The sequence below is a fragment of the Rattus norvegicus genome, chromosome 16 (assembly GCF_036323735.1).
Source record: "Rattus norvegicus strain BN/NHsdMcwi chromosome 16, GRCr8, whole genome shotgun sequence".
In the NCBI taxonomy this organism is placed as follows: Eukaryota; Metazoa; Chordata; class Mammalia; order Rodentia; family Muridae; genus Rattus; species Rattus norvegicus.
This window is the reverse complement of record NC_086034.1, coordinates 71,233,509-71,251,259: the sequence shown is the minus strand read 5'-3', so window position 1 is coordinate 71,251,259 and position 17,751 is coordinate 71,233,509. Positions and strand designations below refer to the sequence as shown.

Below are 17,751 nucleotides of genomic sequence, written 5' to 3'. Positions count from 1 at the left end.
AATGCACATAAGAATTATAAAATTACTCTATTGTATAAATATACACATTGATTCCATTCTGTTTATAAACATGTCTCCTCTTGTCTTTGATGGTCATTTAGACATGATAGTTTTTTACTTATGTGAATTTCATAAATAGATACCATGTATTTTGATCATATTTACCTCAGTACCTCCCTCTATCCTATGCTTTCTACCTCTCTCAACTTCCTGCACTTTTTTAAAAATAGTAACTCTACGAGTTCAATTACTGCTGCCCATATACCTGTGGGTATCGGAGCCACCATGTGGTTGCTGGAATTTGAACTCAGGACCTCTGGAAGAGCAGTCAGTGCTCTTAACCACTGAGCTACCTCTCCAGCCCCAGTTGTGGTCATTTTATGTAGTCAGAAATACAATGAAAGAAAAATGGATTTAGGGAGCATATATGAGGATTTCCCTTGAAGTTTTTCATTACTTAAAAATTGCCATTGCTTTAAAAACTTTAAATTGAGATTTTGGGCATCGGGGGTGGGGCAGAAATAACTGTTGCGTATCTATTCAGCTCATTATGATATTAAATTTAACAGCACATCCTGGAGAGACTTCAACAAAAGTGGACTGTTCATGTGTGTATGGAGAGAAATCGAGGGGGAGGCAGGACAAAAGCTGCTCAGATGACACGTAAGAGCTGTATTTCATGAGAGAGGAGGCCTGAGAAATTCTCGCTACTGCGAAGTACCCAGAAATGTTTGCATAATGCTTCTATTCTTTTTTCCTTTTTAAAAATTTAATCATTTCATTCGTTTATATCTCAAATGATCTCCCTCTTCCAGGTTACCTCTCCATAAGCCCCCAATCCACAGCCTCCCTCTCCTCCCTCCCCTTTGCCTCTATGAGGGTGTTTCCCCACACTCCCAGGAGGAGGATAAAGCAGAATCGGGGAAAAGCACTGTGGTTCCCAGTCTTCTGTTTTCTCCCTCTCAGGGTGTGGAGACTGCACGCCAGGCTGAGAGAACAGAGCAGAGTCAGGAACAGGGCAGGATCCTAGTCTGGTTGGGAGCAAGTGTCTGTGGAGTGGGGGGGAGAAGGCCTTCTTCAAGGATCTTTAATGAAGCAGATTTCTGGGACGATCGTACTTAGCTTTTGCATATTTCTTGATTTGGAATGGGTTTGAATGCATATACTTTATTAGGGGTGAACCAAGAGTTACATAGTTTTGGGGTGAGAATATTCAGGGAGGGACAAGGTCACTGGCTGAATGCTAAGATACTGAGACCTCATTAGCATGGGGAGGCGTTCTAGCTGCTGGGTATGTGACTGGCTACATGTGATCACCGGGTTGGGGTTGGGAGTTGCTTGGTTACCGTGCTCTGAGGCAGATATGGAAATTGTGTGTGGGGGTAGGGGTTGTGGTGGGTGTGGTGGGTGTGGTGGGTGTGGTGGGTGTGGTGGGTGTGGTGGGTGTGTGACTTGTTCTACTCCTACCAGTCTCAAGTTTTGAGATTTCCTGAGTTTGAACAGGCTCTACTTTGCTGTTTCCACCATTTCCTCTTGGGGCGCAGTTCTCGTGCCCCACGGGAAGAATGGAAACTGGTAATATTGCATCGTATCCGAGAGTCAGAGCAAACTACCTTCACACTTATTGTCCTTCTCCTCCTCACTTTGCAAAAGGCATTGAAGGAATCTTATTGCCAGGCCTCACAGAAATGCTTTTCATTTACAGAAGGTCAAAATAAACACGTGTTCATGTACATGAGTTAAGGCCGAGGGCAAGTGTTGTTTCTTGCCAGGGTATTTCCACACGGGCCAAAATAAGAACATGGAATTAGTTATGACAAGGTCATAAATGCCATCAACAGCTCACAGTTGATAGGAATAATTATGGTTTTCTGTGGAAGAGAGATTGTAGGGAGAGGGAATAAAAAACCTCAGCTGGATCCTCAAATATAAAGTTAATTTACACAAATCTGGGGGAGACTGTATATTGACCCAAGCCCCTCATGCTTATGAGCAACCTGTTGGGATCCATGTATAAAGCTCACGTTCTGATTCTGCAGTTCCTGGATTATGTGCTTGTGAATTCTCAGGGCACACAGAGGGTGCCTGTGTGATTCTCTTAAAGGAACCGTAGAACACATGACAGCCTCAGTGGTCATCAGCTCCAGATACATAATAACAGAGGAAAGTGCACGTTTTGCCACTGTTTCTAATCATATTTCTTTCCCAGGAGAAAGAAGCACAGAAAAGGGGAACACTTTCAGGTTAAGTCACTAAAAGAAAATAAAATGGAAACTGTGAAGTTGAACACCCTACAGACTATTTTCTTTTTTCTTTTTTTTTTTTTTAAATATTAGTTCTTTTTTTTTTTTTTTTTTTATTAACTTGAGTATTTCTTATATACATTTCGAGTGTTATTCCCTTTCCCGGTTTCCGGGCAAACATCCCCCCCCCTCCCCTTCCTTATGGGTGTTCCCCTCCCAACCCTCCCACCATTGCCGCCCTCCCCCCATAGACTAGTTCACTGGGGGTTCAGTCTTAGCAGGACCCAGGGCTTCCCCTTCCACTGGTGCTCTTACTAGGATATTCATTGCTACCTATGGGGTCAGAGTCCAGGGTCAGTCCATGTATAGTCTTTAGGTAGTGGCTTAGTCCCTGGAAGCTCTGGTTGCTTGGCATTGTTGTACTTTTGGGGTCTCGAGCCCCTTCAAGCTCTTCCAGTTCTTTCTCTGATTCCTTCAATAGGGGACCTATTCTCAGTTCAGTGGTTTGCTGCTGGCATTCGCCTCTGTATTTGCTGTATTCTGGCTGTGTCTCTCAGGAGCGATCTACATCCGGCTCCTGTCGGTCTGCACTTCTTTGCTTCATCCATCTAGTCCAATTGGGTGGCTGTATATGTATGGGCCAAATGTGGGACAGGCTCTGAATGGGTGTTCCTTCAGTCTCTGTTTTAATATTTGCCTCTCCCTTCCCTGCCAAGGGTATTCTTTTTCCTCATTTAAAGAAGGAGTGAAGCATGACTATTTTCAAAATGCGGAGGAGTTTCCCATGGGAGAGGAAGGAAGATAGAAATACAGAGTGAAAACTTGGGACTGATGGCAAGGAAACTTCAGGGAGCAGTTTTGAAGATGGCTTTGCTATCTCTTCACTGAAATCAGATGCATCCCTGGGAAAAACATCAGTAGGGACAAGAGGTTATGTTCAGGCACTCATTTCTCTAGTCCATGATGAAAGGAAGAGTGGGATTCCCTCAAACTCAGTGCCGTGAACGGGAAAGTGGCAGCTTCAGCTCTTTTGTCTGGATTGTTAGAGCCTCAGTAATTTTGTTATGTGTTGAAAGACCTAAGGTAATTCAAATTACAGGAAGCCAATGAAGTTATGGAAAAATTAATTGTACTTCATTACTTTATTCTTTCTATTGAATCCTATACTGATTTCAAACAATAGAAATGTAGCAATTCCAAAATTTTGAAGATTTGGCTTGTATTTTATTGTGACAATTGAACATTAGGCTTTATGCTGTAGCTTGTGTTTATCTACCTTCTACGAGGTGTTTATTTAAAGTCTCTATAAACAAGGGAAATGAAGCACATCTCTAATATTCTCTGAGTACATGAGAAACGAAGCATTCTATGTATAATTATTCTACAAGTAAATGTGCAAGATGATCATTTTAAATTTTTCTCTTTAAATACAAATAATTTCTCCATTTCATTGAACATTTGTGACTGATTTTGCTCCCTAGATTATAATATCGTGGCAAAACCATAGTATAGTGGTCCGTTCCCTCCTAATTAATTTTAAATGCCACATTGGTATCTATTACTTCTTAGTAACATTCATTTTCCCCATTGGATTTCAATTCTGTTTCTGTTCTCATGAGACAGAACTAGCAATGTGAAAATAAATGGAACACCTGTCTTTTTGTTGTTGTTGTTCAAACTTACTTGTGTTTCTTTTTTTTCCAGTTTATTTTTTATTGGATATTTCTTTATTTACATTTCAAATGTTATTCCCTTTCCTGGTTTCCTATCCATAAGCCCCTATCCCCTCCCCATCCACATCCCCTTACTGTCCCCCCTGACATTCTCTTACACTGGGGGTCCGACCTTGGCAGGACCAAGGGCTTCTCCTTCCATTGGTATCCAACAAGGCCATCCTCTGCTACATACACAGTTGGAGCCATGGGTCAGTCCATGTATAGTCTTTGGGGAGTGTGGAACCCTAGTCTTAAGAGCAGTATTTCCGGCAGCAGCTCTCTGCTCCCAGACCCGGTGAGAGAGAGACCCAACCGCCTGGTCAGGTGGGCACTCCTGAGGCTGCAGAGCGGAAGAGACCACCAACACTGCTCACCCCTGCCCACATCCCTGGCCCAAGAGGAAACTGTATAAGGCCTCTGGGCTCCCGTGGGGGAGGGCCCAGGAGCGGCAGGACTTCTGCGCCTGAGACACCGCCGGAACCTGAAAGAAACAGACCGGATAAACAGTTCTCTGCACCCAAATCCCGTGGGAGGGAGAGCTAAACCTTCAGAGAGGCAGACAAGCCTGGGAAACCAGAAGAGACTGCTCCCTGCACACACATCTCGGACGCCAGAGGAAAAAGCCAAAGACCATCTGGAACCCTGGTGCACTGAAGCTCCCGGAAGGGGCGGCACAGGTCTTCCTGGTTGCTGCCGCTGCAGAGAGCCCCTGGGCAGCACCCCACGAGCGAACCTGAGCCTCGGGACCACAGGTAAGACCAAATTTTCTGCTGCAAGAAAGCTGCCTGGTGAACTCAAGACACAGGCCCACAAGAACAGCTGAAGACCTGTAGAGAGGAAAAACTACACGCCGGAAAGCAGAACACACTGTCCCCATAACTGACTGAAAGAGAGGAAAACAGGTCTACAGCACTCCTGATACACAGGCTTATAGGTCAGTCTAGCCACTGTCAGAAATAGCAGAACAAAGTAACACTAGAGATAATCTGATGGCGAGAGGCAAGCGCAGGAACCCAAGCAACAGAAACCAAGACTGCATGCCATCATCGGAGCCCAATTCTCCCGCCAAAACAAACATGGAATATCCAAACACACCAGAAAAGCAAGATCTAGTTTCAAAATCATATTTGATCATGATGCTGGAGGACTTCAAGAAAGACATGAACACACTTAGGGAAACACAGGAAATCATTAATAAACAAGTAAAAGCCTACAGAGAGGAATCGCAAAAATCCCTGAAAGAATTCCAGGAAAACACAATCAAACAGTTGAAGGAATTAAAAATGGAAATAGAAGCAATCAAGAAAGAACACATGGAAACAACCCTGGATATAGAAAACCAAAAGAAGAGACAAGGAGCTGTAGATACAAGCTTCACCAACAGAATACAAGAGATGGAAGAGAGAATCTCAGGAGCAGAAGATTCCATAGAAATCATTGACTCAACTGTCAAAGATAATGTAAAGCGGAAAAAGCTACTGGTCCAAAACATACAGGAAATCCAGGACTCAATGAGAAGATCAAACCTAAGGATAATAGGTATAGAAGAGAGTGAAGACTCCCAGCTCAAAGGACCAGTAAATATCTTCAACAAAATCATAGAAGAAAACTTCCCTAACCTAAAAAAAGAGATACCCATAGACATACAGGAAGCCTACAGAACTCCAAATAGATTGGACCAGAAAAGAAACACCTCCCGTCACATAATTGTCAAAACACCAAACGCACAAAATAAAGAAAGAATATTAAAAGCAGTAAGGGAAAAAGGTCAAGTAACATATAAAGGGAGACCTATCAGAATCACACCAGACTTCTCGCCAGAAACTATGAAGGCCAGAAGATCCTGGACTGATGTTATACAGACCCTAAGAGAACACAAATGCCAGCCCAGATTACTGTATCCAGCAAAACTCTCAATTAACATTGATGGAGAAACCAAGATATTCCATGACAAAACCAAATTTACACAATATCTTTCTACAAATCCAGCACTACAAAGGATAATAAATGGTAAAGCCCAACATAAGGAGGCAAGCTATACCCTAGAAGAAGCAAGAAACTAATCGTCTTGGCAACAAAACAAAGAGAATGAAAGCACACAAACATAACCTCACATCAAATATGAATATAACGGGAAGCAATAATCACTATTCCTTAATATCTCTCAATATCAATGGCCTCAACTCCCCAATAAAAAGACATAGATTAACAAACTGGATACGCAACGAGGACCCTGCATTCTGCTGCCTACAGGAAACACACCTCAGAGACAAAGACAGACATTACCTCAGAGTGAAAGGCTGGAAAACAACTTTCCAAGCAAATGGTCAGAAGAAGCAAGCTGGAGTAGCCATTCTAATATCAAATAAAATCAATTTCCAACTAAAAGTCATCAAAAAAGATAAGGAAGGACACTTCATATTCATCAAAGGAAAAATCAACCAAGATGAACTCTCAATCCTAAATATCTATGCCCCAAATACAAGGGCACCTACATATGTAAAAGAAACCTTACTAAAGCTCAAAACACACATTGCACCTCACACAATAATAGTGGGAGATTTCAACACCCCACTCTCATCAATGGACAGATCATGGAAACAGAAATTAAACAGTGATGTCGACAGACTAAGAGAAGTCATGAGCCAAATGGACTTAACGGATATTTATAGAACATTCTATCCTAAAGCAAAAGGATATACCTTCTTCTCAGCTCCTCATGGTACTTTCTCCAAAATTGACCATATAATTGGTCAAAAAACGGGCCTCAACAGGTACAGAAAGATAGAAATAATCCCATGCGTGCTATCGGACCACCACGGCCTAAAACTGGTCTTCAATAACAATAAGGGAAGAATGCCCACATATACGTGGAAATTGAACAATGCTCTACTCAATGATAACCTGGTCAAGGAAGAAATAAAGAAAGAAATTAAAAACTTTTTAGAATTTAATGAAAATGAAGATACAACATACTCAAACTTATGGGACACAATGAAAGCTGTGCTAAGAGGAAAACTCATAGCGCTGAGTGCCTGCAGAAAGAAACAGGAAAGAGCATATGTCAGCAGCTTGACAGCACACCTAAAAGCTCTAGAACAAAAAGAAGCAAATACACCCAGGAGGAGTAGAAGGCAGGAAATAATCAAACTCAGAGCTGAAATCAACCAAGTAGAAACAAAAAGGACCATAGAAAGAATCAACAGAACCAAAAGTTGGTTCTTTGAGAAAATCAACAAGATAGATAAACCCTTAGCCAGACTAACGAGAGGACACAGAGAGTGTGTCCAAATTAACAAAATCAGAAATGAAAAGGGAGACATAACTACAGATTCGGAGGAAATTCAAAAAATCATCAGATCTTACTATAAAAACCTATATTCAACAAAATTTGAAAATCTTCAGGAAATGGACAATTTCCTAGACAGATACCAGGTATCGAAGTTAAATCAGGAACAGATAAACCAGTTAAACAACCCCATAACTCCTAAGGAAATAGAAGCAGTCATTAAAGGTCTCCCAACCAAAAAGAGCCCAGGTCCAGACGGGTTTAGTGCAGAATTCTATCAAACCTTCATAGAAGACCTCATACCAATATTATCCAAACTATTCCACAAAATTGAAACAGATGGAGCCCTACCGAATTCCTTCTACGAAGCCACAATTACTCTTATACCTAAACCACACAAAGACACAACAAAGAAAGAGAACTTCAGACCAATTTCCCTTATGAATATCGACGCAAAAATACTCAATAAAATTCTGGCAAACCGAATTCAAGAGCACATCAAAACAATCATCCACCATGATCAAGTAGGCTTCATCCCAGGCATGCAGGGATGGTTTAATATACGGAAAACCATCAACGTGATCCATTATATAAACAAACTGAAAGAACAGAACCACATGATCATTTCATTAGATGCTGAGAAAGCATTTGACAAAATTCAACACCCCTTCATGATAAAAGTCCTGGAAAGAATAGGAATTCAAGGCCCATACCTAAACATAGTAAAAGCCATATACAGCAAACCAGTTGCTAACATTAAACTAAATGGAGAGAAACTTGAAGCAATCCCACTAAAATCAGGGACTAGACAAGGCTGCCCACTCTCTCCCTACTTATTCAATATAGTTCTTGAAGTTCTAGCCAGAGCAATCAGACAACAAAAGGAGATCAAAGGGATACAGATCGGAAAAGAAGAGGTCAAAATATCACTATTTGCAGATGACATGATAGTATATTTAAGTGATCCCAAAAGTTCCACCAGAGAACTACTAAAGCTGATAAACAACTTCAGCAAAGTGGCTGGGTATAAAATTAACTCAAATAAATCAGTTGCCTTCCTCTATACAAAAGAGAAACAAGCCGAGAAAGAAATTAGGGAAACGACACCCTTCATAATAGACCCAAATAATATAAAGTACCTCGGTGTGACTTTAACCAAGCAAGTAAAAGATCTGTACAATAAGAACTTCAAGACACTGAGGAAAGAAATTGAAGAAGACCTCAGAAGATGGAAAGATCTCCCATGCTCATGGATTGGCAGGATTAATATGGTAAAAATGGCCATTTTACCAAAAGCAATCTACAGATTCAATGCAATCCCCATCAAAATACCAATCCAATTCTTCAAAGAGTTAGACAGAACAATTTGCAAATTCATCTGGAATAACAAAAAACCCAGGATAGCTAAAGCTATCCTCAACAATAAAAGGACTTCAGGGGGAATCACTATCCCTGAACTCAAGCAGTATTACAGAGCAATAGTGATAAAAACTGCATGGTATTGGTACAGAGACAGACAGATAGACCAATGGAATAGAATTGAAGACCCAGAAATGAACCCACACACCTATGGTCACTTGATTTTTGACAAAGGAGCCAAAACCATCCAATGGAAAAAAGATAGTATTTTCAGCAAATGGTGCTGGTTCAACTGGAGGGCAACATGTAGAAGAATGCAGATCGATCCATCCTTATCACCCTGTACAAAGCTTAAGTCCAAGTGGATCAAGGACCTCCACATCAAACCAGACACACTCAAACTAATAGAAGAAAAACTAGGGAAGCATCTGGAACACATGGGCACTGGAAAAAATTTCCTGAACAAAACACCAATGGCTTATGCTCTAAGATCAAGAATCGACAAATGGGATCTCATAAAACTGCAAAGCTTCTGTAAGGCAAAGGACACTGTGGTTAGGACAAAACGGCAACCAACAGATTGGGAAAAGATCTTTACCAATCCTACAACAGATAGAGGCCTTATTTCCAAAATATACAAAGAACTCAAGAAGTTAGACCGCAGGGAAACAAATAACCCTATTAAAAAATGGGGTTCAGAGCTAAACAAAGAATTCACAGCTGAGGAATGCCGAATGGCTGAGAAACACCTAAAGAAATGTTCAACATCTTTAGTCATAAGGGAAATGCAAATCAAAACAACCCTGAGATTTCACCTCACACCAGTGCGATTGGCTAAGATCAAAAACTCAGGTGACAACAGATGCTGGCGAGGATGTGGAGAAAGAGGAACACTCCTCCATTGTTGGTGGGATTGCAGACTGGTAAAACCATTCTGGAAATCAGTCTGGAGGTTCCTCAGAAAATTGGACATTGAACTGCCTGAGGATCCAGCTATACCTCTCTTGGGCATATACCCAAAAGATGCCTCAACATATAAAAGAGACACGTGCTCCACTATGTTCATCGCAGCCTTATTTATAATAGCCAGAAGCTGGAAAGAACCCAGATGCCCTTCAACAGAGGAATGGATACAGAAAATGTGGTACATCTACACAATGGAATATTACTCAGCTATCAAAAACAACGAGTTTATGAAATTCGTAGGCAAATGGTTGGAACTGGAAAATATCATCCTGAGTGAGCTAACCCAATCACAGAAAGACATACATGGTATGCACTCATTGATAAGTGGCTATTAGCCCAAATGCTTGAATTACCCTAGATCCCTAGAACAAACGAAACTCAAGACGGATGATCAAAATGTGAATGCTTCACTCCTTCTTTAAATGAGGAAAAAGAATACCCTTGGCAGGGAAGGGAGAGGCAAAGATTAAAACAGAGACTGAAGGAACACCCATTCAGAGCCTGCCCCACATGTGGCCCATACATATACAGCCACCCAATTAGACAAGATGGATGAAGCAAAGAAGTGCAGACCGACAGGAGCCGGATGTAGATCGCTCCTGAGAGACACAGCCAGAATACAGCAAATATAGAGGCGAATGCCAGCAGCAAACCACTGAACTGAGAATAGGTCCCCTATTGAAGGAATCAGAGAAAGAACTGGAAGTGCTTGAAGGGGCTCGAGACCCCAAAAGTACAACAATGCCAAGCAACCAGAGCTTCCAGGGACTAAGCCACTACCTAAAGACTATACATGGACTGACCCTGGACTCTGACCCCATAGGTAGCAATGAATATCCTAGTAAGAGCACCAGTGGAAGGGGAAGCCCTGGGTCCTGCTAAGACTGAACCCACAGTGAACTAGTCTATGGGGGGAGGGCGGCAATGGGGGGAGGGTTGGGAGGGGAACACCCATAAGGAAGGGGAGGGGGGAGGGGGATGTTTGCCCGGAAACCGGGAAAGGGAATAACACTCGAAATGTATATAAGAAATACTCAAGTTAATAAAAAAAAAAAAAGAATTAAAAAATAAAAAAAAAAAAAGAGCAGTATTTCCAGTGATAAATATGAAGATAATTTTCTATACTAACTTTCTATACTGTATCAAATTCTGATTGACTTTGTCATGTTAATATATAACTAGTTACATGTCTCTGCCTTTTCAGACTCTCCTGATGAACATTCTGCATTGAAGGTAATAATGTTTACATTTTATTGCGTATCATTAACTTACCAATATATGACTTTTACAAACATCATTAAATTTCTCCCTTTAACCCCACGCAGACGACTGCCAAAAAGCAAGATTCTGTACCAGTTGAAGACCCAGTAATGAATCCTGAAATATCATTCACGGCAGGTAAATTTAGAAATAGAGATTTCTCTTTAATACGTGCTTATGAGCACTTGATATGATCTGCCTTTGAGTTCAAATTCTTTAGCTCTTCAAATCAGATGGATGCATTTCATGTAAACAATTCTAATGTCATTCTAACCACCACTCTTTCATAGCAAGCTACCTGGGAGTTGAAGACAGTTTCTCTAATTGTCAGCTATAATCAGGTGTTTCTACTTGTATGCGTTGATATATCCACAGTCCCATACTGGAGGCACAGCGTCCCTTATGGTTTACGGGATTTTAAGTTTTAAAATCTGTATTTTTAAAAGATTAATGATGTTCCCTCAAAAATTGTTCACATGTGTTATATAGGCAGCTCTCTGGTAGGCTGATGCAAAGATTTCTCATGCATAGGAGTTTTGGGTGATCCTGAATTACACACAAAGGAACTGTTTTAAAAACACAGGTGTGTTTTCATGTTCGGACTGAAAGCACAGTGGGTGGGCTGGGCAAACTTCATGTATAATTTCTGTTATAATTTATTTACTACTAACTTCATTTCTCCTTGGCGATTGTGGTGTCTAGTCTGTAGGTGGTGTCCATATGATGTGGTAATCTTTGTGTGCCTTATGGTGTAACGTATGATCTGTTTTACAGAGGGTGTTCAGATATGCTTTAGAATAATTACAGCCAATAGCACACGTAAAGCCAGATGCTCACACAATGTACTTATCTCCTCTTTGTTCCCACCGCTTGTCTGCTCTTCTTCCGATTTTTTTGTGACTATATGTCTCTGTTGGCTTGCTGGTGTGTTTACCTAAATTTGTTTGTCCCTAGCTCCCACCTCACAATGTGTGTGCTCTTCTTAATTTCCACCAGTGAACTAAACTCTGATCTGTGATGTTATTCTTTGATGTGCCTGTTATAGACAATAAGCAGACATTTCTGAGAAATCTTCAAAGAATTCTAACAGAGATGCACACACAGAGGAAAACATCAAAGTATGGTGTGTGCAACCTCAGCCTTCATGCAGGTTTTGCACATCTCTTAGGATGCTAATCCCAGCATCTGCTCTTTAGGGAATCACTCATTAAATGAACTGCTTTTCTGGACTGATATTTAGTAATTTTATACTTGGAAAGATTATGGAAAAAATAGAGTTCAGGAATGCAGTTTTTAAGACAGTGTTTCACCATTTTTTAAAATCAGGCTACCTATTATTTTCCCGTTAATGTACAGAAGTAAGACCACGACTCATTATGTTTACAAATACCTTGGATCATAACTAAAGATAACTCATTTATTTTAACTTACATTCTGCCATGTGGCTCATTACCTGTGCTCAGGTAACATGTGTCTGTCTCCTCACATCTTCCTGGGCGGATCTCCTGCCTGGCTCTATCCTAGTATTCTCTTCCCTCCCAGATGTCCCACCTCCCATTTCCTGTCCAATCCATAAGCCATCACCTTTTTAATTGACAGATGATGCTCCAAACAGTTCACAATGTATCTTTTCTACAACTTTCCTCTCTCTGTCCTCTTCCCGTCTTGCTTGTCTCCTTCTTCCGGGTACATAGTAAAACCCTCTGTTTTTGTCATATATATCCCATTATCTCTCTCCTCCCTTCTTTTTCTCTGCACCATTTCCCCTCCAGTCTCATAGTCTCCTCTACATCTTCACAACACACGCATGCACACCCGCACGCACCCGCGCATACACACACACACACCACACACACACACACACACTCGCTCACCACATATTCTTATATAAAGTTACATCTAGACTTCTTGTGTGAGAGAAAATGTAACACAAATGACATTATGACTCTGGGTTATTTTGCTTAACAAAATATTTCTGTTTTTATTTCCACACGTGTCATGGTTTCTTTTACTTTACCCGTGAATAAACTCCCACAGGTATGTATATTTCTCTTTAATCTATTAGTTTTTGTAGCTATCGAAGCTTCCTTCCTGTCTTAGCTATTATGCCCAGTGCAGTAATAATCGCGAATGTGAACATCTTTGGCGTGTTGACTTAGGGTCCTTGCTAACCCTCAGTTCTTTGTTTGCCACATTTCTCTGACACTACGATATCACTGGAAATGCCCTCCCTGGCTTTCCCTCTATTTTTAGACCAATATTGATACTTTTGCCACATAATAGTACACTGTCTTTCTTGTTAATATATTTCTTATGCTTCAGTACTCATCTCTAGCTTCCCAAATTTCCCCTTTAGGCGACACATCTAACAGTACCTGACAGTGAATTGTTAATGTCTGGTGCGTTGGGGGCCCTGGGTACAGTCGCACACCACCAGGACACGGGGGATGCAGAGCAAAGGCAGAAGCAGCTGCACGCAGTTGCAAGCTTTATTAATCCTTATATAGATATGAATATGCATTACCTCAATTTCCATTTTGGCAAGATACCATAAGATTGTTATTCCCACGATACCAGGAACAACCGAGGCAAGACTAAACAAAGAAATACGACTAAACAAAGGTTTCTTCTCAAAATATTCACATAACAAATCACCCCTCTTCTTATTATCAAAGTATACTCGCCATTACCAAGAAAGCGTGAGAACGGCTTCCACAGAAACAGGATACGGCAGAGCATAGTTTAAGGCCAAGTGAGAAAAACATTTTCTTCTCAAGGGCAGCATTCCAGCTCCTACCTGCACCTGTCACCAGTCCTAACCTGACCCTGCCTGGGAGCTGCATCTCTATGTCTCAACTGTGAATCCTTGTAACATTTTCTTACCTGCAGTGTCAGAGTCCAGTATGAGCTCAGTAAAATAACAAATAAACGACTCTTTGTCTAGAAAGGATATGGTTATCTACTGCAATCCAGGACTAAAAGCTTGGATCCCTCAAAAATAGAAAATGTCTTTTAGTTTAAGTGATAATGAAACAACTAATCAATCTTCCAAAGTTTTATAACCCTGAGGAAACATATCTTCCCTGGAGGCAAAAACTCTAGCCACAGATTTCATGCCTCCTCCTGAGCTGAAAAAGGAGTGTTCCTTTTCCAACAGCAGAGAAAATCAGGCTAAATATATAGTGTAGAAGTTCAAGGAATAAAGCGTAAAATGTCGAAATTAAGCAAAGAAATGTGTTGTTGTTTTTAGAAACAGATATGGCTGTGTGGTATGAAATATTGTTCAGTCTGAATTTATTCTATCTCATGTTGTTTTCTATGTGTTCCTATGAGTTTCTGAATGTGTCTATGTTGGGTAGGCGAGCCTGTGTATGAATGGCAGGCACATGTGCACAGACTGAGGATGGCACTGTCTACCACCTAAATCATGAAGTGAAACTTCTTCTTCTACACTAATAACCCACAGACACAGAGTTTACAAAAAAGATAGGGCAAACACAGCTACTCAGGAATACATGACTTCATGGCAGAGCCATATGAGAAAATTTAACGGAAATAATGATCACAATTGTGGACACAGCAGGAACAGGGGAGAAGGTCAGGTGACTTATACCGAATGCAAGTGTTCTGCTTCTTAAGTTTGATAGTGAATCAGTTAGTGCTTAATAACTTGTTACTTAAATTATACACGCATATCATTTGGTATGTGTCACAATAAAATGAAAAACAGACAACACAGACATGAAAGGCCCAACTCTGAGATAGTATGAAAAGTACTCAACAACAAGACCATCATCATAAACACAAGACCTCCAAATTTAAATAATGAAGTAGCAATTTATAGTGAATGTTTTGAGAACTACATGTATTTATTAATCAATGAATGTCAAATTGAAAATTGATTAATTGGGGGCTTTGATTGGGAAGTTAAAAATTTAATGATTAGTGTAATTATTTTTTATTATATTTATTAACATACTTTAAATTAAAATATAGTGATATCACTTCACTCTGTCTATTTCCTCCCTCCAACTATGTCGGCCTCTTCCATGTACACTTCTACTCTTTCTCAAATTAATGGTCCCTTTTTTAGTATTTATTATTTTTACTATATATATAAATATATAGCATAAATATGACCTATTGAGTCTGTTTTTGTTATGTAACTCACTTAATATTTTTCCTTTTATTGCAAAGAATCATACTGTATAAAGGCTTTTCATTCCTTAAGTAAATATATCTATGTTTTGTCAGAAGCCGACTTACAAGTGATATCAGAGGAAAAGAAACAAGCTCAGGCCTGTGAAAATATTCAGTCAGTTGTATGTAAACATTCAATTTTATTTTTTATATTAATAGTTTAGTAAATCACCATAGGTGAGAAAATTATATTTTAGAGTTTAAGGATTTTCTGTATATAAACAGACCATAACCAAAATTTAATTTTAAAATCATCTAGAAAAAAATAGCTAGTTGTGGAGATTTGAACTTAGAGTCAATAGTAGCTTGCGTGTAGCTGAACATTCTTCTGGGGTGTGTCCTACAGGTTTCCTTAGTGTTCTTTGAGTTTCCTTTGCTATAGTACATAGTTTTTAATGACATATGTCTTTGTGTTAATAAAACTATCTAGTCACTGGAATTCCTGTAGATATTTAGAGTTATAGAAAAACAAGTGAAATTAACACATTCAAGAACCTAGTTTAAGTGTCCACCAATTATGAGGGACAAATAATAAAATCATGTATTCCTACTCTTGTTAATTTTTATTCTTTCATTCCAGTGTCAGTTTAAGTAGCTACCGATGAAATTTAAAATAAATGACCTAGACAGCATATATTATCTTCCCTATGCAGTTTGTAAGTTTTTAAGTTTGTAATATATACATTCCCTCATTTCAAGAATACCTGTTTATAAAGTAGAAGATGTAGATTTTTCTAGCTACAGATTATTTAGGAAATATTCACAAAAATCACTACTGGCATTCATTTATTTTCTAGAATGCTTCCAAACATCTTCAAACAAAGGGTATTGGTCATTTGCCCATGACTGTGGGTCAAAGAAGCAAAACTACTGTAAGTGGAGGAGAGGAAGGTAAGAAGTGAATGTCATATCAGTCAATCAGAGGAACATTAGCAAAGCAAGAGGAGCCATAATATTCTATCAACTAAAGAATGTGGCCTTTTGGATGCTTAGAGAGGCATGAGATGGAGCACGTGGAAAACATTCTCCTCAGGAAACTATAAGTCTCACGAGGTTTCAGGGACACTCTAAGTTCATAGTGGCATGGCAGGAGGAGGATTACAGCTACACTTTAAGAATGTTCAAAGAAGAGGAGGCATGGAGAGCAGGATAAGAGGGGTATACTGAGCGAATGAATGGAAAGTCACTGAATGCTGAGAGTGGCAAAACGAGAATCTTTAGATACAGAACTGCAGAGTATGGACCAGTGTGAAGTGTATATGGAGAGGACGTCTCCACTCTTTTCTTCTTGCTTTCCACTGGGAGGTTATCTCAGGCTGACATAAACTATATTCAAGAGCTATATTTTTGTTTATTATGGGTGTGTGTGTGTGTGTGTGTGTGGTGCACACGTGTGTGTGCGTGTACACATTTGTACATATGTATGTTGAGCAATACATATTAAATCAATGACTGTATATGATTTTTAACTACAAATATTATGTCTTTATCAGAGTCAGACTTAAACATGGCATCAGGGGATGAGCAAAGCAGGTGTAATAGCAGCGAGAGCCATCAGTCATTGGTAAATAGATATATCACAGCTCCTTTAATACTGTTTCCTCTTTTAAGTATCGTATCATCAAACAAGCAGAATCACCTTGTAAGCTTCGCTGAATAGCATATATCACAAGCTAATGTATAATCTTAAATAACTTAAGTAGTTGTGAGTCTTCAAATATTCTTAGAATCAATAACACTGGTAGACTTCATGCTCCTTGAGTCCGAAATTTGCCTCATGATTTTGCCTCCATTTATAAAACCTTCTTATGCGATAAACAAGGTAAAATCAAATTTGGATCTTGAGTTTAAATTATGGATAATATCACTTTTATGAACACTGAATTGTGCTCATGTTACAGGGTGGAATGGGTTGATATTTTTATTTAATAATGATGATACTTCACTCAGTAGTAACTCTGTTGAAGGTTTAATCAGGCTTTGTGGACACTGACTTCAGGGTTTATGTAGAGGGAGAAAGTAGAGTCATAAAAACAATCTGGCTGCCATTGTAATGGAATATTATCTTCCAAAAGGTACTTTTAGCATTTTTTAAACAATAAATCTTTAACTTATTTTAATCCAGTTTAAGAAATTGCTAGTAATTATTGATCTTACATCCACGCTTTAGTAGATGGTGAAATATTCTAAAATTGGACATAATATTGACAGTTCATATAGATGTATAGCTCTGTGACCATATATGCTTTGAATTAAAATATAATAATCCTTCTTCTATATTGTTGCTAATAGATTTTGTTTGATTCTGAGATAGGGTTTCTCTGTGTAGCCCTGGCTGTCCTGGAACTTGCTCTTTAGACCAGGTTGTTCTTGACCTAAGAACACCTCTGCCCTCTGAGTGCATGGATTAAAGGTGTGCACCACCCCCACCCAGAACTGTTAATAGATCTATCCCTACATAAAGCTTGCCAACTCTAACTCCTGCACTTTTTATATGACTTTTTTTAAAACCAAATTCAATCGAAAGGGCTGGGTATAAAAATCTAAAAGTTTTGGCAAACAGACTCATGTAATTTTGTAAGCACCTTTATTTTATTTTATATTTTGATATTTTACTTTCTAAATGGAAAAAAAGGACCAAAAATGAAATGGGAGAGGCGTAAGGGGTGGGAATAATACCTTAGTAGAGAATGGATAAATTTTAATTTGTTACTGATGC

The 17,751-nt window shown here is 39.5% G+C and overlaps 1 protein-coding gene across 19 annotated transcripts in view; it reads left to right on the top strand.

The window, feature by feature from the left end:
• The window catches only part of Poteg (POTE ankyrin domain family, member G), a 181,820-nt gene that overhangs the window by 122,069 nt on the left and 42,000 nt on the right, over positions 1-17,751 (top strand). For all 19 annotated transcript variants that reach the window (XM_063275612.1, XM_063275599.1, XM_063275616.1 and 16 more), the window contains 6 exons: positions 570-663; positions 10,777-10,805; positions 10,898-10,970; positions 15,087-15,154; positions 15,830-15,923; positions 16,526-16,596. In XM_063275612.1, the coding sequence (XP_063131682.1) occupies positions 570-663; positions 10,777-10,805; positions 10,898-10,970; positions 15,087-15,154; positions 15,830-15,923; positions 16,526-16,596 (429 nt within the window). The remainder of the gene's footprint in view (positions 1-569; positions 664-10,776; positions 10,806-10,897; positions 10,971-15,086; positions 15,155-15,829; positions 15,924-16,525; positions 16,597-17,751) is intronic.